This window comes from Berghia stephanieae, chromosome 2, assembly GCF_034508935.2.
Source record: "Berghia stephanieae isolate SIO BIC M18660-M18661 chromosome 2, UCSD_Bste_1.3, whole genome shotgun sequence".
Classification (NCBI taxonomy): Eukaryota; Metazoa; Mollusca; class Gastropoda; order Nudibranchia; family Aeolidiidae; genus Berghia; species Berghia stephanieae.
In genome coordinates this window covers 65,324,712-65,352,570 of record NC_088361.1, presented here as the reverse complement: position 1 = coordinate 65,352,570, position 27,859 = coordinate 65,324,712, and the positions used below count along the sequence as shown (strand labels likewise).

The window sequence follows — 27,859 nt, the reverse complement described above, 5'->3', positions numbered from 1 at the left end:
GAATCAATCAGGTATATGACGATTATTTTCAAATTTATCACCAACTGACATTATACTAGTTTACAGCACACAATAATATCTTAAAATTAGAGACTTTGTAAACAACCAATACAGGTTAATCTTTAATTTTATAATTATTTCTAACTCTTTCCGAACTAAATAACAAATTTACAAAAAAAGACAAAAGACTCGTATATTAAATAGAAAACAAGATTTATGTCATTGTATTACAATATACCGTATTCATTATAAACTCAACTAGAATCAAACTGTACATGATACTCTGCGTTATATTCTTGGTTATTTACACAATGCCCTCTCTTTCCTTCTCTCCCTCTCTCACACACACACACACACACACACACACACACACACACACACACACACATCATAAATACACACACTAAGTCAACCTTCCCCATACACACATGTTTGTTTGTTTTTAAGGGTTTTACGGCGCTTGCAACACATTTAGGTTATATCAGCGCCAGTAAAAAGGAAGAAAATGGGATAGTAAAAAGTTCTAGAATTACAATTAAAGCACTCAAGAGAAAGTAAGACAAAGGGGAGCTGGGAACAAATAGGGATCAGATGTAAATTCCAAGAGCATACCACCAATGTACTTAGTTTGAAATCACCTACAAGTCTCATCCAGACACAAGCACAAAATCCAACAAAGAGGGACACACTCAAATACTTACATTATACATTTAAAATAACACATAAAATAATACATAATGAAGAGATGATTTACAAGGAAAAAAATATCATCTCCCAAAACAATAACTATGCATTTGACTGTTTCCCTCCCAGCCAGGACCCCAAACAGGGCCAGGACAAAACCAAGTAATTTCATTCCAAGACAAAGATAGAAAGCATGTTGGAAAACAGATATAAGGGGATAGAAGACACAGTATGTACCTCCCTGCCCGCTATGGGAGGTCAGGATCCCCACCCAGATACACACATGTACAAACACATAAAATATATATGGCTGCAATCCTCTATCACCTTTGACAATTAAATAGAGCAAAGGGGTGGGGGGAGATAGAAAACAATATCAAAACCAAATAGAAGAAGCATGAAATGTAAACTCATCTAGATATAATATGTATAAAGGAGAAACCTGCATTTCCAAGATTATCATTTGATTTCTTTCTTTCTTCCAAGCCCGGTCACATTTCTATCTGCAGTGGTGTTTCAATCTAGTTAATGTTATTTTATTTGTTCCTCTTTAAATCTGGTAAAAGTCATGTATCACCCATCCTTCTTTATTTCCTGTCTGTAAATGTTAAGTTGGTTTGAGAGTACCTTTTTTCAAAAATCTCTCCTCAAATTTTCTATATTAATTATGCCTTATCAATGTATTGTCTCCACTCTCTTAGGGAGTGTGCAAGAGGTTGAATGGAATACAAGATTCAGAGATACAAGATTTGATTTAAACAGCCCTACGTTAGGCCCTGATGCACTACCTTTGCTTAATCAACTGTGAGAATGGAAACAAAGAATGAGAAAACGTATAATTGTCTTCTGATTCCTATTCTCAAAATAAAAAACAATTTTCATTATGCCAAACTTGCCAGATAAGGAAAACATAATTTTAGAGTCAAGCATGTCAGAACTGGTTATAGAAAAGTTCTTATCTTTATGGAGGGGTAACTAAAGAGCTCTCACAATGAAGCACACTGTTGCAATGGAAATTAATCCCATTTTAATTACTTTAAAATAAAATATAGACTCTTGCTGAACTAGTATTCAAAGAAAAAAAAATCAACCCATTTGAGAGAGAGAGAGAGAGAGAGAGAGAGAGAGAGAGAGAGAGAGAGAGAGAGAGAGAGAGAGAGAGAGAGAGAGAGAGAGAGAGAGAGAGAGCGAGAGAGAGAGAGAGAGAGAGAGAGAGAGAGGGAGAGAGAGATAGACATTTGGAGGGGGGGGATATATAGACAGATACAAAGCCGTAATGACATATCACACACACACACATATATATATATATATATATATATATATATATATATATATATATATATATATATATATATATATATATATATATATATATATATATATATATATATATATGTGTGTGTGTATATATCTTTTCGTAAATGTCTATTTGTTTCCAGTGCCCCCCCGTCTCTGAAAGAGACAGCCATAACCCTTTCAAAATTTCACATACAAAACATGAGCAATCTGCCCCATCATTTTAACATATACATACTTAACACTCACATACATACTCACATACAAACCAATACAAATCCATGTGCACAGACTGTAACAAAGTTAATCAAGTCAAAAGGCAGCCAAATATAAATTACTAATAGAAGGCTCTTTGTTAAGCTATGTAACTGTACAGGTCTGTTGTTCCAGTTTCTCGCTTCAAGTATTCCTTATCTATTAGTGACTCTATGCTTTTCTTGATCATACTGATGTTGGGGCTGAATCGAGACGTGGCTTGCTTTATCACCTAAAACAAATCGTGAAAAGAAAAAGAAAAGTCTATTTCAATGGTGTCCAGGAAGAGGCAGATAGTAAATAAGCACTTGCAAAAGCTCTTTGGTCTTTAATGACAAAGAAAAAATGTAATGAGGCAAAAGGTGACCACAAATATGGTAGGCATCAACCAATGGTGGGTATTGTCCTCTGTTCGTAGAATGAAGTAACCTTGCAACTAACCCAACACAAATAATTAACCAGTAGATGTTTGACCAATTAAAACGCAGCATTTGTGATATACCCTCCAGCTTACTCAGACAAATATAGCTGGTCGTCTATGAACAATAGAATGAAGGAATTTGACATCACTCTGCCCCCTCCCCCCCCCCCCCCCCCCCCCCCCCCCCCCCCCCCCCCTATCATTGTTTCCAACCGCTAGTTGTATATTAGTTCTCAGTAGTTTTTATCAGACTGTAAAAGTTAACAGTTACACGTGGTTTTCTATGATGGTATGATTGATCAGGCATTAGAACAAATGAGTATTTTCCTCAAATGAATACCATCTATGCTTAGTTTATCACTAACTGCAGTTATTTATATTCTGACGACTGTCCGAGAAGCATGGTTATATTCCCTTCCACTAAGTATCTATACATGTTCATCTTGCTGATGCTTGACTTACAAGCTCTTATTAGCCAATGCTAAGACCAAAATCCATATACACTTCCAATTGCCTCAATAAAACGATTCAAATTGCTTCCCTATTTTGGAAAATCCCAACAGGGTTTATATAGGAAAAACAAAGGAAGGAGAATAAATTTGATAGATTAAAATAAAACTATTATATAATTAAGAATGTATTGTTATTTAAAGAATATAATCTAAGAATGAATTTTTGTCTTCCAATAATTTTAAAAGGCATTTCCACAAATAAAACTGCCATTCACCTTTTCTAGACTAAATTCATATGCCTTCCAAACCAAATTCATACAATGATAAACGCCACTAAAATCACAGTTTTCAAACCGAAATTTACAAAATGAGGTATGACCATAGAATGCATCATTTCCAATCCAAATCAAAATATTGCACAGTGCAGAACAAGTGAGTCTGAATGCTATTCTTAAATCAAATAAATGTGTGGTAATCTATTGACTTGTTTATTCTCATCTATTTACCTTTACATTCACTTATTTATTTATCCATTTATCTATATATTTGTTTATTCGTTTTGTAATTATATTCATTTATTTATCTATATTTCTTATTTTCTTTTCTATCTTTTTGGCCACATAAACATTTGGTATATGAAAAACCTAATGAGCCATGTGGTATAGTAATCCAACTTGTTTATTTTGTCAAAAAGTATTGATTTAGAGATGAAAAGCCACAAAAACAAATTAGCGCAACAAATAAACTTTTTAAAAAATATCCTGACTAAATACTACGATTTCCTTTATCCCTTCAAGGAATGGCCTCGATTTCAACCAGTCATTACATCTTACTCTTACTGTCTCCACAGAGCACAGAGACGCAGTTACAATGGAGAGCATTTAATATCACACAGGGATGAGAATGACTGGTCACAAAAAAGGGGGAAATTTTTCAGCGCGTAGATCAAGACCCATACATAATGATGTGGTGGTTGTTGCAGTAGTAGTGGGGTAGGTATGATGATGTGGTGGTTGTAGTAGTAGGGGTGGGGATGATAATGTAAAAGACACATAATCTGGAGAGACAAATTGCTTGGTAGAGATATGTAAGTTTACCAAACTATCACTGTGCTATTAAATTATACAATACTATACCTCATGGATCAATTCATTGTGCTTGATTGTCTTGCGTGCCTTCATGATTCTAACTATGGCTGCTTGAAGATACAACTTCCTGTCCTCATCCACAGCACAATGGGTAGCTTCCACTTCCTGAGGAATGGACCAATCATTTGATGAAAAGTTCATGTTGAAGAGTTGGAAGAGTTTATTTTAGGCCTTGGCAAAAAACATTAATATCTCTCTTTACAAATTATCCAGTGATGCTATAAGAATTAGCTACTTGACATCACAGTTGAAGGCAACAATGGAAGAACAAGTGATTTTGTATAACGATATTTCTAATTTGTAGAAATAAACCAAAGCATATTTCTAATTAGCAAGTCGCTAGCTCTAACAATGATAAGTTTGTTAATTTTGTGAATTCAAGCCATTTCAAATTTAAATTTAAAGCTCTTACTTAACATGTGTCCTGGATCATAATGTAATAAATGTATCTATGTATCCTTGCGTAATGCTCATGGCATGTCAAATAATTCTTCAAATCTTTACACAAAGAGTCAATTTTTTTCTTTCAATTTTTTATTGGACATAATTTTTAGGACGAGTAATTTGCATTTTTTTTTTTCATATTTTACTCTTTTTTGCATGCATATTCACCTTATCTTGATGCATATTTCTCATTTTTAAAATGTATTTAATCGCAAGGCCAGATATATACACTTTTCAATAGGCATCTTTGGATATCACCAATTCTTTCATTATTGTAAGGTGATTTTAAAACAAGGAGATCAAAATATAATCACTTTTTCAGTATAATGAAGTTTGCACATGGTGATTTGTCGACTTGACCTCATCTTAAGGAAATGACATAAAAGAAACAAAAAAGGAAAGGAAAAAAATGGATATCACCATTTCATCTATTGTATTTACACCTCAGTTGAAAAATCTTTCATTTGATTTTCTTTTTTCAAACAACTATGTATTAGTTAACAGAAAATAATGTCCCTTATTCAAATTTTAATTTAATATTGGGGAGAAAAACAAAACAACAAAATATATAGAATTATTGACCTTGTGTTCTAATGTATTTACAGAAACAAATGTTTAAGATCCTACAAACCTGTGGTGTTTCTTTCTGCACTGCTGCCATGATCTTAAACTTCGTTCTTTTGTTACTGTAATTCATATTCAAATGGAACATTGAATTTTCATTCACAGGACCCTGAAACGATTGTACAGAAAGTAGCACTAGTTTAAGCATCATATACAGCATCAAAGTTGTTCACAGAATAAAATGAGCTAACACAAAGTTGCCCAGAATTGTAACAGTAATTTATTTTTTTCATTGCTGCCAATGAAGAGAGTGCTGTTGTCATTTGGAAAACTTTTGACTTGGATATGTCCCCCCAAAGGCAATCATAAATCATACGTAGTTTTAAATACATTTAGATTTGGAAAACCAATGCCATAAATAAATCCCAAAAACTCTCATGTTGAGCAGATGTTCAACTGCATCATCTTTTTTTTTCTAAAAAAAAATTAATAAATAATATATTTTAAAAACAAACCAAATAACATTCCAAACTTTTTGACCAATTACTTAATGCATTCGAAAAAAAAAAAATCGCCCTTAAAGTCACAGATAAAAAGGAAATAAGTTAAGCCAGTGTAACAACTTTGACTCACCTCTGCTACAATGACCAACTTAGAATCCACAAGTGACTGCATCTGTTTGACAAGTTCCTTCTCGGGGAGATTAGTGCTCTCTTTGATCTCAGAGAAATGTTGTTCATCTGACACCTCAAAGGGTAAAAGGCAAGCCATTTGGAAGGTACTCATCGACACAATGTATGGTTTCTTCAGGTAGCTCAACTTGATTTCAACTGAATGAAAGAGCAACAGAACAGAGAAAAAAATTTTTTTTTAAAGTTAGACATGCACCAAAAAGGTCTGATAACAAAAAAAAAAAAAGATTAATTATCCTATACATTAACATTTATTTGTTAATTTATTATTTAGACTTTTACATAAGATACAAGTGTTACAAATTACTGTATCTGAGTGAGTAGATGTCGACATATCTTTCAATAGTGGGTGATGATAGTATATCATGCTAATTTGCCAAAAGGAAGAAAATTAATCGGTTCATGAGCTGTAAATTAAAAACCAAATCCACAACAAAACATGATATCAGGAACACATTACTATTATACAAACAAGGACAAGAATAAGCATAAGGACATTTCACTTCCTGTAAGTATTTGATGTCTTTGGCACAAAATTATAAAAATGTGTACAGATCTTTCATTTGACCAATCCTTGATTATGGCAATTGCATTTGGAGTCCTATGTACAAAAGGCAATCTATCAGCATTGAAAATGTCCTAAGTAGGATGAAGACAATTGCCATTGAGGGCCTTTCATATCATGATGGCCTTTCATATCATTATGGGTTTAAGAACTTGGATATACCTAGTCTTAAACAAACGATAATTCAATTGTATAAATTAGTCTATCATGCGTTTAATTTGGATATCTCTTGATTATTTTTCATTTTTGAGGGCAAAAATTACCATACCTTTGATGTTAATTTGTCTGCTAAATCATTTCTATACAATAAGAATAGAATAGACCAAATAACAGAGCCCTTTGGGATGACAAATTCTGAAAGGGCTGGATGGGATGATTTATCCTCAATCACAACAGACTGGGTTCGACTATTCAACAGATTACAAATCCATTTAATGATTTTCCCATTTATCAGAGAAAAATGTTTGACACAACAGAATCATCCCAATATTTCAAAGAAATCCAAAATACACAGAAAATAATTTTTAAAAACAATATAACTTAGATTTTCTCAGAAGTCTGATTGAAATATCTGAATATGGAAGACAGAATTATAATTTGACCAATGTAAACCCCAAAAAGATCGGTAGGTCTGCTAAAGTACTGCAGCTTTGATACATTAATAAATAAGTGAATAAAAAATAAATTATATCTGTTGTCTTAAGGGAAAAGACTGTGTGTGCCTATATAATACAAGCACACATAGTCTTTTTCCTTAGACCAAGATATCCCAGGCATTGGCACCAATGCAGTGCTACAAAGAGAGCAATAGGTATCAAGATTCTTTTAAGTATACTCAAAACCAGTATTCGACTGAATGAATTAGTGACTCGTGCCTAAATACACACTTGCCGGATAAACTATGCATATTACAATTTCCTATACACTTCAAAGTTGTTTTCAATCCTTTGGACAGCAATATAGGTTTCATAAATGTTGATGTGATTTTCATATAGAATTTACCTGTACTGTGAGACTGCATCCATGTCAGTTTTCTGCCATTGAACCTGTTGTGGTAGAATCTTTCAAACTAAGAAAGACAGAAATAAAAGTTCTGCTAATGTGAGATATGAAAATTTGTATTCAGATATTACTTTTGTTGACAATCCGATTGGAAAGTTTTTAAAAGGATAGTGTTATTATCGTAAAGTAGCACTTGTGATGAATCAGAGGATGAAAACTACATGAAATATATAGATTTAATTCAAAAGAGGCATAATCAAGTGATCTGAAATTCACTTCCATAATTTAAATATTGGCCTTTAGAGATTTTGACACTATTTTTAAAAAGCCACTTTTCAACTTTAAATTCGTACATAAATTTAAATGACATTTTATAAATCTATTGTAATTTGATTGATAGAAATTAGGATAAGCATCTCTTGTGAAGAACATTGGAGAGTTTTGACACTGCTATAAAATTGTGTCCAAAAAAAACCCCCAAAAAAACGGGAGAAAAAAAGATTAAAGTACTCATTGAAATATATTTACCTAGAAAGTAACCCCTTTCCAAACATAATTTATGACAGGATTATATCTGATTCACACTTGAAAAGATCTTTAAATACAATCACAATATAAATCTGCCAAAGGCTATGATATAACACTCTATAAATCAACACAGGACATGGGGTTTCCTCTTTGTATTAAAAATAAAAACAATCATCATTTTTGGATGCTTTAAAATAAATGTGGCATATATCAATTTAGATACACCATGGTGATTAAAATAAAATATTTTCAGATATTTTCTGTACTGAATCCGAAAAATGTCAAATTTAACTAAATGAAAACCATGTTTAATTATTGCTAATAGCCAAGTTAGAAATTGAAGTAATAATGCCTCTAAGCTGTTTTTGGACCAATGACACAAAGTATTTATCTAAATCTACATACCAGTTGAACACTGTACTCCAACTCTGATGGTATATGAAAAGTGATGCTATTTTGTTGTGTGATTGGCCACGCTCCAGCCTGAAACAAGAAAAATGAGGCGTATTCTTAAATCAAACACATCAAATGACAATATACTTATAAAAAATTATCTTTTAGAATTTTAAATTCAAACTAGCCAAAATATAAACCCTTTTATTTTATGAAATGGATAGAAATAGTTACTTGTTACTCATTGGAAAGATGGCTGGTCATCTACACAGTTTCTTGTTGGTGTTTTTTTTTTTTAAAAATTAGATCCAGCTACACATTTAATGCAGAGAAACTTTTTTTTTAAATCTGATATATCATGGAATCAAGTCAAATTAACTTCCATGCTATTCCAATACATCAATTTAGCATCAGGTTTACAAAAATGATGGACTTTGTATATTTTCACTTTATAAAATAAAAAATATAACATCATGTGGAACAGTGAAAGAACTGCTACAATTCAGGAAATTGAATGCAATATAATGCATCCCCTGAATAGCCAATGATGATCCAGTTGATGCTTGAGCGCTGTTTAATTGGAAAAATCTATGTATTGACACATGTATGAACACTACTGTAAAACAAGTGACAAACTGTAATGAACTGTACAAGAATATGCTCTCATTTTTATGATCCCATTGAAGTGGGGTGGGGTTACTTGGTTAATTTCTTTTACCTGTTTTCTTGGTTGGGGGGGAGGAGGGGGGGGGGGGGGGGGGGTGTGAATGTTGTACTGTATCAATGTTAAATTAACCACACTGGAATTTACTAGGTCTGGTCAATATCTCCACCAATGAACATTTGTTTAATTATATCATGTTAATAAAAATTGCTTTAGAAGATGTGATGGAGGAGATGAATAAGGTTTGTTATAAAGAAGAATCAAATGAATGAAATCACCTGAAAGACAAGAATTGTAAAGCTGATTCCCAAATTGACCTCTCTATTCCTGATGAATTGGTTAAAGTTGTTGACCAGATCACCACTGACACTGACGTCTGTGAACATTCGATGTAACTTGCTGGTGAATTCATAACCACAGGCTTGCTGTTGAACAATTGAACAATGTGAAGATAAACAAATTTAAACAGAAGAAAAACTTCAAAGTCACCAAAAGACATTGATAACAATTACATTTACGAGAACTTCATTATACTCCTATAAATGAAACACCAGTTCATATCTAAGTCTTATACCAATACCTCTTCTGTGTAAGTGATATTCTTACATGGACGCAACATGAAAAATAATATCTGAAAACTGCCTTTGTAAATTAAAATTTTCAATTTACTAAAGTTATAGATTTTGATATATCATAAAACATTTTATTTAAATAAAGGCTTACAAATAAGGGACCAGAATTTCTCACCTTTAATTTGGTAATCATGCTTTCCTCTGCATCCATGCTGGCTGACTGACTATATATAAGACGTCTTGCCAAATACCGAGAGTAAAACTGTAATTAAAAATGGTGTTTTATGAAAAAGCAGTGACATCTTATAATAAAATCAATACAAATCTGCTACACGAACAAAATGATGAGTAATCCATTTATCCAATTGAAGAGTAGCATCTATTTTATTTACACGAAAAGAATACTTTCATAATAAATTATTCTCATTTCTTTTCTCTTATTATTGATGCTATTCAACTACTAAGTGGATGCTATTGGATTAATAATATTTAAGAAATAGAGTCTACATCACATTTTGACTGTTTTCCATTCTAAATTTATTTGTCAAGTTAAAATATCAAATGTGGCTCTCTGAAGTTTCTTCCTTAAATAGGCTTAAATCCCCCTATTAAAAGCAAACCTGTTGATGGACTAAAAACTGTTCCCATATTTAAATATCACCTGACTTGACTCACCCTTTGAAAGACATCTTTATCTTCTAGATATTTAAAGATTGTAATACTGCCAGATAACTTGTCATCAATTTCTGTATCCCCAACTCCTTTCGTGCTTTTCTTGAGCAAATTATCACAATACTTGGCTAACTATTGAAAACAAGGCAGAGAAATATTAACATTAGAAATTTCAAAAGACATTTAAAAAATCAACTTGATTACAAAATGAAATAAACATATTTTTGCGACAATAGAATAGTGCACAGCTCTGCCAACATTAAAAATCTGTGCAACATCACCACTGGCTTACACCAATATGATAGACAGACTCTTTCATCTAGGCTCGATCACCCCCCGCTGCACTGTGTGGCCTTGAATCAATCACTTCACCTTCGCTCAATTTGCAGCACTGCAATGCGACTGACCCCTGGGCTATTATAGTATTCCCTTGGAATAGACCCTAGAGATAAATTTCCCCTATGGGATGAATAGAGGGAATTCTATTATTTTTATTCTATTTTATTTAATTTACTTTTGCACATGTGTATATAAAAGCAAAGGATTCAAAGTTTTCATAATATACATTTGCATTATGCTAAATCATATAATTTAATCTTTCAAAGAGCTACTAGATAAAAGTATTTTTTACACAGAGAATAAATACTGAGAATCAATAGTAAAAGCATTTTTTTTTTACCAATTCAGGGGCTTTGGAGGATGAATTTGAAGACTCGCTGGAAATTGATGCCTTATTTATCACAGCTGAAGAAGCCTACAAATCAATTAAAGAAATGAATACACAATGGTTAGTCATTACACAAATTAGAGTACTGTATTTTCAATTTTATTTATGCCAGATATTTAAATGAGATATATGACAACAACAACAACAACAAAAAAAGGGGGGGGGGGGGGGGAAATGGAAATTTCACTAATTACTATACAGTTTAATTTTTTTAAAGACAAAAAAAAAAAAGGTGAACAAACGAAAACAGAACTGACATTATAAACCTCATTTTCATTCAAAAGTAAAGAACTAAAATGGTAGGTGGGACATTGAAGAAAATGCCTTTGATTCTATGAAAGCACTTTTTAAAATCCTTTTTCACTCACTGAACTGGAGATTGGGACAAATTTACATCCTGTACAAAGCGCTTTGCAATGGGCCAAAATTCTACCAAAGGGCAAAAATCAATTGTTAATGTCTGTTCTAAGAAATAACAGCATGCATGTACTCTAATTCCTTGGGCCTAAACAATAGAGCAGCATATGTATTTTAATTCTATCACTAAAATAACTCTTGAATTAAGCACACAATGTAAAGAAACTATAGAAAGTAAATGTGACTCATATATACATTGAGCCCTCGAAAAAGGGAATCTCTCCAATTGGGAAACTTGCAAATCCGGATAAAATCCCAGGGAACGGAATTTTCTCTACATAATTGACGCAGGAAAAATCGTATAGCCTGACACTCTTATTGGAAATTTTCTTAACTCTCTATTTCAAAACATCATATGGACAATGCAATCAGAGGGAGAACATGCAATCAAAAATTGTCACTACACAGAGAGTCACACTGAATATAGTATAAGTATTACATATATAGGGGAGAGAGGATGAGATGAGAAGAATAAAATATAGACAGGGGAAAGTGAGCAATATATGTATCATATTCACTTTCTATATTTTAAACTTTTGACTGGATAACATAGTTTTTAATTTAAGTACATGAGGTGCATCCCCTTCTCCATCCTGATCCCATCTTTCTCCCATTTATTTGGAATACAAACCTTATCCAAGGCACCGGTAAAGGCCTTGTCGTTGCTGAACACTTCTTGGATTAGCTCTTTGTATTTGGAGTGGACCGTTAGCATGGCATCCACAAACTACAGAAATATAAAGCAGGAAAATCAATGATATACAATTCATACCTAAGCTTTTAAACTCTAATTTGTTAGAACAATCATCATCTTTTGTCAAAAAACTAAAATAATAAAACTACAAACACAAAAGTCTTATTTACATATTAATATTTTTCTCAATAAAAATGATTGTCACAATCTGGCTAATATTGTCGACATTCCGACATGTATAAAACAATTTTTTTTAAAGTTTTTTTTTTAAACAATAAATTTATGATGCCTTCCTGGGGGGGGGGGGGGGGGGGGGGGGGGGCGCAGCTTGGCTCAGCAGTATGCTTTGAACCCTAAAAGTGTTAAATTCGAATACCCATCACCTTGCCCTATCTCACTTTGAGTTGCTGCACTGCAACTGACGCCTGGGTTATTCCAGTCTTCCCTTGGAATAGACCCTAAAGAAAAATTTCTTCTTTGGGATGAATAAATGGAATTTTATATATTATATTGTATGTTTATCAGCAAAAATTCAGACAAGACAATGCTGTCTCACCTAGAATTGTGGATCAAAACTTTTTTTTAATCTAAATTTGATAAAGAGGAACTAAAACTGGAGCTTCTACTCACTCCTGGATCATTCTTTCGACTGCTGACAGCACTTAAGCCTTGTGTCTTGATATGTTCCTCCATTTCCTTTACCAATTTATCAAGGCCCTTGTTAATTGACTTGAGGAGCTGGTACATATTGGACATATCTGGCAGACATGACAGTTTTTAAGGACAGGATAAACTCCCAAATACAAATTTTCAGTAAAATGGTTATTTTTTGGTCATTTATGTGATGACAATAAGCTTCTGAGCCAGTTTAGGGCCCTTTGATACATTTTCCGGTGCAATATTTTATAAAATTCAAGGAAAAGGGGTCAAATTGGGGTCAAATTAGTACACTTGTCAATATTTCTCAAAAACTATTTAAGATACAAGCATAAAACTTTCTAGTAATGTGAATGTGTAAGACTCTTAAAGGGGAAACTTGAGAATGCATCCAAGATGAATGCTGATCCAGGGTAAAATGTAAAGTTTATGAAATATCAGTGATGAAAATAGCAATTTGTCAAAGAGTAGGAAAATGTCTAGGTCTATCGATCAAACACAAGCAAAATCTAAAAATAACCGGAACTGTCATAGTTTTGTATTATGTAATATATTACTACTACTAATGCAAATCCATTCTTATGATTTGACATAAATTTACTTTTGTAAACATTCAATTCCACAGAACAATTTTAAAAAGGCCTACAATATTGTTCAAATCGCTCGCTGCATCAAGAGGTGATAAACTTTTGACCGAAACAAAAGGGAGAAAGTGTTGATTTTGGGTTGCTTTTTTATTATTTACTTTATCAAGCAGGCTACAATATCTTTGTTGCCGAAACCTAGTGGTTAGGCAGCTTATAAATACAACCCAAGAATCTCTCAAAAATTTCAAACCATAGGTTAAAAAAAATGATTTTAAACTAAGCCAATCACTATTGCTTTATTGTAATGTATTATCTCCTATGCCAACATGATTTCATGGATGGTTGAAAAAGAAATAATATGGATAAGGGAAAGAGAGAGAGAGAGTGAGCACAGAGAGAGAGAGAGAGAGAGAGAGAGAGAGAGAGAGAGAGAGAGAGGGGGGGGGGGGTTTCTTAACGAGAATAGTTTATGAATTGATCTAGTGAATTCTTTATCAAAAAGAAAGGAGAGAGAGAGAGAGACAGAGAGAGAGAGAGAGAGAGAGAGAGAGAGAGAGAGAGAGAGAAAGAGAGAGAGAGAGAGATAAATTGAAAAGGCTATAGGCACCCACAACAGAAAAAAAAATCTGTACCCATTTATCCCTCCCCTTCCTTTTCGGCCATCAACTAATCAAAGACCACCACTGGTCCTGTGTCCATTGTGATATTTGGCACCATTCATTCTGACCTGACACGGCAAATTCAGCGGAAATTTTCTGAGAAATTTCCGAAATCCCGGAAATCCAAGGAAGATTATCATCACTGAAATATAATGCATTCTGGGTATTCATTGAACACTTTATACACACCATTATATGTGTGATTTACAAACTGAGGTGATAATGTTTTTCAGCTCTTATTTATGACCTAAACCATCGACTACCATATTATTGTATTTCTCAGTTAAAACATGGAGGAATTCCTTTATTATTCAATGAAAGCAAATGCTGTAATAATAATAATAATAATAATAATAATAATAATAATAATAATAATAATAATAATAATAATAATAATAATAATAATAATAATAATAATAATAATAATAAAAAGCATATTGTTATAGCGCCCTTCGTCAAAACCTCATGGCACTATATTAAAAAAAAGCAAAACAGGACTTTGTTTACCCAGGTAACAACAACATTGTGAGACAGACTCAACCAATATCAAACCATTAAGAGCATAAAATGGGCATCAAAAACATCAATACATTAGTCACATAACAACACATTTAAAAATTCAATCAAGTGAATATTGTGCTGCTTAATACTCTTGTTTTTATTAAAGAAGAAGAGGATCAAGGCTGAAATATTCTGATATATGGTGTGTATTCTTTTTCTTAAGTTGCTAACATGAGAGAATAAAGGAAGTATATTCTCTTATAAAAAATAACATAGTATTATGATGATACTTTGCTGCTTTTTTTTTTTTGTGTGGCATCATGGGTTTATTATGATTCTTTTTTAATCTATTGTATCAAAAAAGCAATGGTGATTGTACAAGAGAGGCATCAAAATTATGGATCACGAAATCTGGAACCTTAAACGATTTGTTTTTAAAATAGGCCTTTCAAAACTATAAATGCATTTAAATTTTTAACATTTCTAAGATTTACAGACATATTAAAGTGATTTCTCCCTTATTACATAATGCAGTGAAACACTTGAAACTGAAAGCAGCAAAACCAAATAAATGGATTTTAAAAAACAAAACAATAATAAAATTTGGAAAAACTACAAGGCAACAATTTGAGGGGTCAATTATTAAAATTCTTGTTCCGCTACTGGAACCCACAACACCATAGAATTTGTCCCAATGTCATTCTTACATGCATATTTCCCTCTCCCATCAGGGCCTATTACGGTAATAATTGTGAATTATGCAAATCAATTTTCACATCCCATCCAAAAAAATGTTAAACTCTGAGGCTAATATTAAGCAATGAGTCAATAATGAGCCAAATTATACGCTCTTTAATTTCAAATCAATGCATTCAGGGTATGAATATAATTCAATAATAGAATTTTGTTCACTACCACAATTTCTGTAGCCAAAATGTATCTATTCAGTGAAGAGAAAAAAGAGGTTTTAAAAAATAATAATAAATAAGGAAATCTGAGAGACATTTCAAAAATACTTAATACTGCAGATTGTAGGAAAATGAGAACCTACATCATTGTAAACTTACCCCTTTTCTGTTCATTGATGACCATATCTTTACATTCCCCATGAAGGTAACTTATTATATCTGCAACCATCCTACTTTGTACTTCTGTGGTGACTTTTTTATAGGACGTACTGTGTAGAAATTTACGACTTCGAAAGTTTTCATTATCCAGCTTTTGTATCACCTGATAAGATAAATGTGTTTTAAAATTTAAACAAGCATTGAAAAATGAACTGAAAACTAACCTGAATCATAAAACACCCAAAATCAAATCTTAAAAGTTCTTAAAAAGGGAGAACAAACTAAATGACAGTCTATACTTTAAATCAAAATGAGTATATAGACGGATTGCATAGAGCCTATTTCAAATATTCTTTGACAATGAATAGTTAGTGTCATAATGAGCTTTTATATTGTGCAATATATCCACTAAACGTGCTCAACATGCTTCACAAAAATATCCATTCCTTTTCTCGTGGTATCTTTTTTGTGAAGAAGGAACTGGAATCGGTTAATCAAAAGCTAGGAACTTATTGCTATTTATATCAACATAAGTCTTATGAGAAAAACTACCTCAATTCATCTTGTCTAAACTGGAAATCATATGTAATTGTGAATTTTGAGACATGGTATTGTTCTGCTACATTTATAATGTACAGTCATCTTGTAAATGTTTACATTATTCTAATAAAATTTAAATCCAGACATGATATCAGAGCATCATTAATCTATTTTTTTTTTCAATTACCCAGAAATTGTTAATGGTGATAATAATTAATATCAATAATGACAACAACAACAACAACAACAACAAATACAATCCAGACTTTAAAAATGGGTATTACTTTCTCTAAGTATTCTGGACATGAGCACTCGGCTTTCAGTCTCGCTGTTTCTTGACGATAGAAGTCTCCTGTCTGTTTCAAAAAGGGATTTTCAAACACGGCCTGGTAAAGCTGAAAAAAAATTTATTGGATATCGATGAGGTCATTGTACCAATGGCAATGTGAAACACCAGTCCATTCATAAGAAACTATGGTGGCTTCTACAAGATTACCCACTGCTTCCTACAGTGAGATCTCAAAAAAAAAAGGATTTTTGCATTGCCAAAGAGTATATTTTATTTCATGATTTCTAAACTGCATAACTTTTTAAAAAATGTTTAACATCTTAAATACCTTTTACTGTCCTAATTATTTATCAACACATAGTTAAAGATAAAGTCTTATATATCTGTAAAAATCAATATAAATTTTGGTCTCGAATACCTTATAATAATAAGGGTCTCAATGTTGACAGTTGGAAGACTGAAAAATCATTTAAAAGTCTGAAAATTTACAGATCTGCTCCATCCTCGAGTGACTTTCATTTGAATATAAAAATCAACTCTGAGCAGTAATAATCACAACATTAAAATTGAATCGGTATAAACATAATTGCCAACGCATTTGTTGCCAATAATACCTCCAATGGATTTTTCTTTTTATATTCTGACACATCTACAAGAGAAGTGACAACACTGTGTATTACTGTCTGGTTCACATTATATCCATGACGATCTCTGGGATTAAAAAAAAAAATTTATTAAAAAAGCAACAAAGCCATTGTATTAAAACAAATATAACATATACAAGATGGCCATCTTAAAATCACTTATAAAGTTATTCTTGCTTAAATAATAAAGAAAGAAAGAAAGAAAGAAAGAAAACAGAGAAAGAAACTATTTTTAAATTAATCCATTCATAAATTAATTAATCTTTAAAAAAAACACATAAATATACAGAAACAAATAAATAATAAATATTAATAAGGGCTATTTGATTCATACATCAATTATCATATCCCATTTTGCCATTAGGTAAAATGTTATTGGACATCATATCTAAGTGTATGTTCAAAATATTTCTTGACCTATTGACAGAATTAAAGAGAATAGGTGGAAGGATGAAGAACAAAAAAAGTTTGATGCAACAGAACATATAACAGGTCACCCATAATTTTTGAGCTTACTTGGTTATTTCCTGTAACACTAACTGTACAAGTTTGTCTTTCAATGGATCAATCATAAGTGTTTTCCATGTGTCTTTAGCAAGCTGCAATTAAGGGCAAAAAAAAATTTTTAATTGAGCTTTGATACAGTGCAATATCCACTAAACTTGCTCAAAGCGCTTTACAAGGGGTCCCTGGCCAACAGCAACACTTAACATGTAGAACAGGACATGACGCCTGTCAATATAATTTTTTTTCGGACAGAGACAATGCTGTTAATAGCCAGGTACTCATTTTACACCTGAGTACGGTGAGAGAATGTGAGTAAAGAGTCTTTTCCAAGGACTCAACTATGCACCGAGGAGACTCAAACCCAGGATCTTCTGATCCGAAAGCGAGTGTCATACCACAAGACCACATAGCCGCACATATGACAAAAAATCATATAGGTAAAAATCAACCTAAATTATGCTTTTCTTATTATAGAATGGTCTATAATACAAATTGATTTCCTTCCATTCTTTGCTTTTGTTGGATGATGCTTTTAAAATATTTTTATTTAAACATTTTGATATTGGGCATCTTGAAAGCCTACGAAGCTGTTTTCCTACTTGAAGCTTGCTTTAATCCATTGAATTTTTGTTTCCCAATAAAAATTACTAGAATTTTGCATGTTTTGTTTCAGAGTTTTTATTTCTGCTTTTCAAAACCTCACATTTATCTGGATGAAATTCCATTTTCCACAATTATCTTCATTGTAGCAAAGTATCAAGAGCTTTCTATAATCACTTATTGTTTCTCATTGATACAACACCAACTTACCTCTCCCATTTCTAACAAACAATCAGCATCAGAGTATATACCATAAGTAATATCAGCATCAGAAATTCTTTGCTTTTTGATGTAAGTATTGTTCAAATATCTGAAATGGAATAATAATAATAATAATAATAATAATAATAATAATAATAATAATAATAATAATAATAATAATAATAATAATAATAATAATAATAATAATAATAATAATAATAATAATAATAGTAATAATAATAATAATGATAATAATAATAATAATAACAATAATTAGGGATATGCTATCCTATTCTTTCTAATAATAGAAAGTGATCTATAAGTTGATGCAGTTTTGCACCCAAGGCCCACTTATTGCACTGTTGCATTGGAATCCAACAGGATGTGATATATCTATATTTCACAGCTCAGTCATTTAAATTGACTAACATTTAATTGATGTGAAGAGTAGATATCTATTTTTTTTTATTTATTTAATCTAATCATGGACATTGACTTATCTGTCCTCAAGTGTAATGACAGTTGCCAACTTTCCATCCTGTTTTTCATGACATTTTCAGGGAGCACAACCAACAATTAAACTGTACAACTGCTGATTAATATCTCACCCATAGAGCTGATTCAGATAGCTTGCACCTGTATTGTACAGATCCCAATGTTTGTGATATAACTCAAGCATGTTTTCTTCTCCACCATCGTTTATTTCCTGTAGGGAGAAAAAAAAAGGTTTAAAAAGAATATCAAAATCATCTATAAAAATGTGAGATCCTATTAATAAGCAAGACTAAAGACTTCCAAAAATTATTTTTTTAAATGAAAGAATGCAACAAAAAGACATAATGGAAAGGAAGGAGGAGATGACTGATAATTAAATTTGCTTATCTAATGACATCGGGGGTCCCCCGATAGCTTGGTCGGTACAGCACTCACTTCACACGCAAAGAGACCGAGGTCAATCCCATATGAAGTCAAGAATTTTTTCTGACCCCCTGTCCACCCAACAGTGACTGGGTAGCTGGGTCTGTTAAATCTAGCAGAAAGTAATTTGAGATAGACTATTGTCCTAACAAAGGGTAGCAAGTTATTGCCTTTGTCCATTTCACACTATAGAAACCGGGGTAAACTCCGGCCTCATGGGCATATTGGCTCTGAAGGACTACTACTATTATCTGACAACATCGTAATACCAATACTATTAACATAATGTTCACAAATCCAATAGATACAGTTAAAAGAAGTATATCAATAAGCCAATTAGAGAAGATAACTTACCTTCAACAACTTTTTGACATGTTCCTCCAAGAACTCTTTGGTGCATTTATAAAGACTGTCCCCATGAGGCTCTGGGACTGCCGTGCATAATTTATATACATCAGTGAGTTGTTAAGGAAACATGACATACTATGCAGCATTTCTTTTTGTAGAAAGCATTTTTTGAAGCTTATAAATTCATACTTACTAAATAAATATGTTTATAAAGTTATTCTTGCTTAAAAAATAAATAAATAAATAAATAAACAGAGAAAGAAACTATTTTTAAATTAATCCATTCATAAATTAATTAATCTTTAAAAAAAACAACACATAAATATACAGAAACAAATAAATAATAAATATTAATAAGGGCTATTTGATTCATACATCAATTATCACATCCCATTTTGCCATTAGGTAAAATGTTATTGGACATCATATCTAACTGTATGTTCAAAAATGCCATTTATTTATTTATTATTATAAAGCATTCTATCTGTCTATGGCCAGCTTTATGCAAATCCTTGTGCTCCCATGGATGTTTTTTTTTATTTAAAACTATTTGGGCCCAGGAACCAAACGAAAAATCAAATAAGAAACAATATTATAAAGATCATTTTATCATGCAAAAGGGTATGCAGAAATGCAATGTTAACTATTGGCACACTTAAAAAAGGATATGAAAACCTCTCGTTCCAAATCACTCTTTGAACAGCTCCGCAGGTTATCACCCCTTCTAGAGTTTCCCGAATTAGCTTCCAAGAGGCTGAGAAGTCAACTCTTCTTGGTTTTAGAGACATCTGAAAAAAAAAAAGAGAGAGAGAAAATAGATTATAGACAACACATTCCAACCCTAGGTCCTCCAATATCAAAACACTCCCTAAAGAGACATTCAGCCTTTTCCCACTATGAACCTGTACAAGACTTCATTCCCATTCACCCTGGGAAATACTTCCCAAACCAGATTTGGCAGATGTTATACCAGAGAAGAGGCTCTCAGAAACCACCATATATGAGACATGGAAAGGCTATATCAGCCCACACACATGCCTTACCTCTGTCAGTAGTGGGTAACTGTATTCATAATCAACAAGCAAAAAAAAAACCATACAAATGGTATGAAAATTGGCAGTTAAATTATTTTTAATCAAAATAGTCAAGGGAACAAAAAGATTGTTACTTCTGGCATTTATTTGCTATAAACTAATGACTAATGTATGAAACACAAGAGGCAAACTGTGGCCTAATCTGTAATGTTGTGTATCGTTTGACATGTTACAAGCATAGATGTAGAAGTATTGGTAGTGATCACAATATGATGTTGGTGGTGGTTGTAGTAGTGATTTGCTGATTAATAAGTGTCCTACTTATTGAAATGAAAGAAAAAGAAAAAAGAGTCGGAAATGCAAGTTTTACTTTTTCCTTGAAAATGTCAAAAATTTGCATTTTATTGATGCCATTTGGCTTGAAAGAAAATTTTTTAAAAGGAGTTGGAATTTGGCATTTTAGCACTGTTTATTTTCTTTTTGTGTCACTTGAGACCAACTTACTGACTCGAGTCCGAATAGGTCCTGTGGCTATTTGGACTCAAACTCCAATGTGTGTGCACAAACACAAGGTGGACACAGTGTGGGCAGTGGGCTGAGGGTTGAACTGATAGAAGTAGAAGAAGACTTCAGAAGAAATTGCCCATAATTCAGCTGATACCTCTTCTTCAGACAGTAGACGGTTTACTGCCTGTCAAACACAATCAAATATGTATTATATTGTCCTGATTTTATATACTCATCCTGTAAGTTGTTAGAAAAGCCTTCCACAGTAATGTGACAGACTTTTGTTCCTTTTGAATGGAACTTTAGAAGTCCTTTCTTTTTAATATCTAACTTGACTTTCAATTGATCAAAAATTTTGTCTTTCATGTCAACGAAAGTGATTTTGTTGTCTTGTGGTATGCCACTTACCTTTGGATTTGAAGGTTCTGGGTTTGAACCCTATTCTGGGCGCGCATAGTTTGGAAAAGGCTCTTTAATTACACTCTCACCTTACTCAGATTCAGATGTAAAATGAGTACCTGGCCATGAACAGCATTATCTCTATCAGATAAAAATGTAAAATCACCTTACAGGAGTCTTTTCCCATATTACGTGTTGCTGTTGACCAGGGACCCCTTGTGTGCTTTGAGTTTGAGCATGTTTAGTGGCTATTGCACTATGTATAAAAAAGCTCAAGTTTGTACTTACTACCTGTTGATAGTTATTATACCATTATTGTTATTTTCATTTGCAAAAATCTTATTATGTTTTTGTCAATAATTGAAATAAACAAATTTAAAATACAAAAAACACAACCTATACTGCCAAAGGAGACTATTCAGACTTGAGTCTGAATAACTTGTTGATTGCACATGCGGGGAGGACTTCCTAGAATTCCTCGAACTAAGGGAAACAACCCAACTGTTCCTTTAACTAACCCTAGGAAAAAATAAACCTAGTATCTTTAACTAACCCTAATAAGAAGAAAAAAAATAAACCCTAGGACCTTTGCTACGATCTACAACTAACCCTGATTGAAAAGAAAAAACCCTCAGACATCAAGCTAACCCTAATAGTTAGTAATAGAAAAAAAAAAAAAGATTTTCTTTCTCTTTCTCATTTCCTCTTGTGGCCTCAGACCGGTGCAGTTGGTAATTGGTAAATCTTCAACCCTTAACTACCCTGGAGTATTGGGTGATACGTTAATATCAGTACTCTCATTCTCTCTCTCTCTCTCTCTCTCCCTCCCTCCCTCCCTCTCTCTCTCTCTCTCTCTCTCTCTCTCTCTCTCTCTCTCTCTCTCTCTCTCTCTCTCTCTCTCTCTCTCTCTCTCTCTCTCTCTCTCTCTCTCTCATTTCCTCTTATTGTCATGGACTATGCTAGTTGGTAATTGTGGTGGTGGTTGTAGTGGTTATAGTGATTATAGTAGTAGTGATAGTGATGATAATGTGGTGGTGGTGGTTGTAGCAGTAGTGGTAATGATGATGTGGTGGTGGTGGTTGTGTAGTAGTAGTGGTAGTGATAATGATATGGTGCTGGTGGTTGTGGTAGTATTAGTGGTTGTGATGAGGTGGTGGTGGTGGTTGTAGTAGTAGAGGTAGATGATAAGGTGGTGGTGGTTGTAATATTGGTGGTAATGATGGTTGTAGAAGTAGCGTAGTAGTGGTGGTGATGATGATGTAGTGGTGGTGGTTGTAGTAGTTGAGGTAGTGATGTGGTGATAGTGGTTGTAGTAGTAGTGGCAGTGATGATGATGGGATTCTGGGCTATGAGCAACTTCCGTCAAATTCCGGTGAGGTCACTTTGATCCAAGGATAACCCCCTCACCTCCAACCACATAAATGGATGGACGAAAGTGACGGGATTCGAGATTTATGTGTGCGCAGATCAGGGCTCAACTGAAATCACAGCTTACAGCTAAAGAGTTCCAATTTGACTCCTTGGCAGTTACTGAACCGTCAACTACGAAGGACTGACTCCTTGCAACAGTTTCAGGTCACAAAGTCTGTCAGTAAACAGTAAACAAAGGAAAATGACAAATAGAAGAATGAACATTTTTCAGCCTTTAAACTAAAATAACTTTTCTTCTGCTTATCTGATTTTCGAAATTTTGTTGTCAATAGAATCGTGTTGAAGAGCAATTTATAATGTTATAATGATATAGGTTTCATTGAGCTCAATCCCCAATTTGATTTTTTTTTTACCTAAAAGCCTAGAGAGGTGCGCCGGTGTTACCAATACTTAGCTTCCATACCAGGACAAATCATTCGTTTGGACAGAAAAATAAATAAAAAACTTACCGCTTACCGTCAAAAGCAGTTTAGATTTGAAGATGCATTTGTTTTCTATCAAAAAACATTTGGTACTAGACAATCCTTGATGAATTTCAAAAGTTGTGTTTGAAATTATATCCTAAATATTTTCATGATTCATTCCTCGCGAAATCGTGTGTATTTACGTCTGGTTCCAATGGTGCCGCACAAAAATAACGAAGGTTTTTAAAAAAGTTTATTGAGAAAAAGATACGGAAAAAAGTGTCCCTAGATAGGTATGCAATTTGGTGCATTAGTGCAGTAAAAATTGGTGCGCAAAATTAGTTCGTAGCGGATGCGAGACTGTGTGTGTGTGTGTCTCTTTCTTTTTTTTGGGAGTGCCTACGTACACGGTAACGGGGCATCTAGCCTCAGGATCTACGTACACGTAAACTGGTTTATCGTTGCAACACGAGCAATAGATGGTCCTCGCTGTCGTGACCGCGCGCGTACACTCCCCAAACTCCAGATCTTAGTCTTAATGTTATCATTAAAAGACAAGCTTTGGGATTTATAGTTTAATTGAAGCCTGAGTCTAAATATACTCTTACTACTGCTATCTTGGTGGAAACGATTTATTCCGCATAAGCAATATGCAGAAAAAAATCAGTGTCACTGTAAAAGGTTAAAATTTCACGAAGTACGCTCAGTGAACACCGCTGTAACATTCCTTTGATCTACGTCATCAGGCAAAACCGCTGTTTCTTTCATCTTTTCCCATTCCCCCTTACTATCCCCCCGCCCATATCTCTCTCTCTCTCTCTCTCTCTCTCTCTCTCTCTCTCTCTCTCTCTCTCTCTCTCTCTCTCTCTCTCTCTCTCTCTCTCTCTACCATAGTGTTATCCCTTCCCCTTCCCATCTCAATGTAAAATGAAAACGTTCTGCTGTTTGCAGATACATGTATGATTGTTTTGTCTTTTCTCTCACTCGGCTAGGATTAAAAACCAAGACATCAGGTAATGGGTGTCTAATGCCAAAGTATAGATTCTCTCTTTGGCCAATTTAGTCACGCATGTGGCAGCCCAGCTATATATTATGTTCTGCCTATAACACACTCAATAAGTGGGATTTTGGGGGTGGGTAGAAAAGAAATCAAGGTCATAAGTAACCATGCACAAGAGCTGTATCGGGAATTGGTGTCTGGGGGTCTTGCAAATACCAAATATTTTATGGAAAGCTCTTTCGAACTCCAAGACGTCTGGTTTGTTTTGCTATCTTGGAACAAACGAAACGGAGATGTCTTGATGTGTGACCTGGTTGTCTGATTTTGTGACCTGGATGTAAGGTTTTGTGACCTAGATGTATCCCTTTGTGTGTGCAAGCCATGCGGGTAAGTACAGCGATAGTTTGCCAGTTGAGGAAAAAAAAAGGAAGAAGCAACGTATCCGCATTTGAAAAACAAAACAAAAAAAACCTTAAAAAAAACAAAACAACTTAACTTTTTAAAGGCGAATATCAATCTTACTTGGAAATAAAAGCTTACCGTTTTCATCAAAAGACAAAAAACAAATTACAATTTAAAAACTTGAGCTTTTATATAGGGCAATATCCACCCAACGTGCTCAAAGCGCTTTTTATCAATATTCTTACTGCTCTTATGGTGGAAACGTTTTTTTTCTGCGTTAAAAAAATAATATAAATGGAGACTATTATTTGAAAACAAAAAAATCAGAGTCACTGGCAAAAGGTTAATTGCCACATCCTGTGAGACTCCTACGGCACTTGCTAATCATAAAAAAGGAAATAGCAATCAACAATACTAAGTTGAAAAAAAAAAAAGAAAAAAAAAAGGAGGGGGGGGGGGGGGGGGGGAGCAGACCTAGTAGCAATACAACCTTTTAGCGGCGAAATTCGATCTTTGACCTAACACCAAATCTTCTACCTTAAAAAGACAAGTAACGGCAAAACGATTATAGACAGTTGAAGTCCGAGTTGCGATAGTCTGACTGCTCTCTTGGTGGAAACGCTGTATTCCCCGTTAACAGTAATAATAAAGATAAAAGCAAACTATTATCTGAAAGCAAAAAATTAGCTTCGCTGTTAAAGTTAAAGGGTTAAGAACACCTGCAAGAATCCTTGACATGCTCTACGTCACCAAGGTCACCAAGCGACACGTCTCCCTTTCGTCTGCATGCAACCCCCCCCCCCCCTCCAGGCTCTCAAGGTGGTGGTGGCGGCGGATAAAAAAGGCCTTTTTTCTTTCATTCAATCAACTTGACTGCTGTTGGACCCTAGGCCTCTCTACAAGTACAAGAAATAATACTCACTTTTTTTCTGCTCCACGAAAATATCTACCCCCCACCGGTCTAATTATTTGTAGCAGACGACAAATTTCTCAAAACGGTCACGTGACACTGTAAAAACAACACAGGAAGTCCATGAAAGCTTATTTACGGCATTTCCTTTGAACTGTGTAAACAACAAAATTTCGTTTTCATTCGACTCAACACAGGTCAGATTGGCCGGCATTTTTTAACAAACTAAAGTTCTGAAAAATCAAAATGTTTCTTAGAAAGTTGAAAGATGCTAGTTTTTGAAACAGAGGTAGTTTTTTTTTTTTAATCTTTATATTTTCCGTGAATGCATGCTCAAGGCGAGTTGGACGTTCAGCGGAGGTTGGTAGGCCAAAGGCCCACCTCTCTAGAATAGAATAGAGGTACCTAAAGTTAAAGACTAAACTAAAGAGACGCGTCTGTGAATAACGGGCGACGACAGTCTGTCGCACAAGTTCAAATAGCAATATATCGAAATAAATCGCCTTTATTTTTATCTAATTATGACAAATATATTTATATTTAGATATCGTGCCTTACATTTCTTGTGGTGTCCTATAATCGTTCTGTACTGTCCGTCCGTACTCTGTGACTGTGACGCTGAATGAAACTCAACTCACTCACCACTCCACAATTTCGGCAGCAGTTTGCAATGACAAAAAGTCAAACAGTAAATTGATTCTATAATTGAACAGATCTGGAAAAAGGATGAATCAAAGGTATAATGTTTAAGATATTATCCACATCATACTGGGGAAGTATATTAAAAGTGACATCCTTCAATCAGTAATCTTAACGATTTGACAGTAGGCAGCCATGTTTGTTAAACAAATATCCGACTACAACAATTCTTGTAAAAAAAAAGTATCGAAAATATTATATCAAATCGTTTGTTATATCGATATATTTAATTTCATCTGTGAAAAAATAAAGATAAATAAATAAAGAAGAAGAAGAAGAAGAAGAAGAAGAAGAAGAAGAAGAAGAAGAAGATGATGATGATGATGATGATGATGATGATGATGAAAGTTTTGCCTGTTATTAGCTTTGTTGTAAAATTTGTCCATCTGATGTCTCATGTCATTTGCTGCCCACTGTAGCCCGTAGCTATTCAGCTTTCGTGGTTGTCTCTAATTTTCTTCACGTATTTTGAAATTTTGTATGTGATTTTTTATTTTTGCTATCGATAATATAGACCAAGAACAAAAGTAAAGCTAAAAATGTTCTTTGTGGGACACCCAATAGAACAGGAATTACAGGTGATATTTTGTTTGCATCATCACTTTTTGAGTACAACAGAAAGAAAGGAAGCTATTCATGAGTGCATGTTATTGGAAATTTCATAACATTCAACGACAATCAGAAAAGGCGCTTGTGGTGGACTTTGTTAAAAGCTTTTCTTAAGTCCAATAATAGTATGTATGTTTGTCACTTAACATTAATAATACACAATGTTTGCACATGTGATAATGAGCTGTGATTATCATGACCTTACTTTGTGAAACTCATATTAAACATTTGTAAGTAGGTCCTTTTCGACAAAGTGTTTCATAACGTTATTGTGTATAATGATATGCTCTAGGATTTTGCAGGATACAGAAGTCAAGGACATTGGTCGGTGATTTTCAGCTCTATCTCTAACTCCCTGTTATTTTAAATATTGGTTTTGTATTTTTGCACGTTTCCGGTCTTTTGGAACTTTTCTATAGTCTAAACATGCTTAGAAGAGGAGATTATAGACCGGGCTAATTCTTCTGCAAAGATCTTGATGCATTTTGCAGAGATCACACGCAGTCAACGATTTTATTCTCATTGAGATCTTGCATCAGTTATAGAACTCTTTTCTCAAAGATCAATGCATTTAATTTGATGTCACATAAGTACTCCATTAACAGTGTCCGATGCATGTTCAAACACACAGACAAACTATAGTTGATTTAGAATGCTGGCCTCCTCCTCCTCCTTCCCCCCCCCCCCTTCCCCCCCCCCCCCCCCCCCCCCCCCCCCCCATGTTTTAGTGGATATACCATTTTCATTTTTCAG

The 27,859-nt window shown here is 33.7% G+C and overlaps 2 protein-coding genes across 3 annotated transcripts in view; both read right to left on the bottom strand.

The window, feature by feature from the left end:
* Window positions 1-27,859, bottom strand: part of LOC144965356 (uncharacterized) — a 46,602-nt gene that overhangs the window by 3,867 nt on the left and 14,876 nt on the right. The window lies entirely within an intron of this gene.
* Window positions 195-26,662, bottom strand: LOC144965355 (cullin-2-like). Of its 2 annotated transcripts, none has more exons than XM_078900605.1 (21): window positions 26,357-26,662; window positions 20,381-20,499; window positions 19,718-19,820; window positions 19,054-19,151; window positions 18,455-18,554; window positions 17,654-17,736; window positions 17,108-17,204; window positions 16,489-16,599; window positions 15,665-15,827; window positions 12,824-12,951; window positions 12,131-12,226; window positions 11,035-11,109; window positions 10,359-10,487; window positions 9,859-9,945; window positions 9,390-9,536; window positions 8,460-8,537; window positions 7,527-7,593; window positions 5,901-6,097; window positions 5,335-5,436; window positions 4,248-4,364; window positions 195-2,470 (listed from the first exon to the last, which is right to left on the bottom strand). In XM_078900605.1, exons 2-21 carry the CDS (start codon window positions 20,497-20,499, stop codon window positions 2,339-2,341), a joined length of 2,229 nt encoding a protein of 742 aa, XP_078756731.1. In that variant the 5' UTR covers window positions 26,357-26,662; the 3' UTR covers window positions 195-2,338. The 2 variants fall into 2 exon arrangements, with proteins under 2 accessions (XP_078756731.1, XP_078756732.1); XM_078900606.1 differs by lacking the exon at window positions 26,357-26,662 and adding an exon at window positions 21,250-21,321 and having other exon boundaries at window positions 19,718-19,821; window positions 20,382-20,499.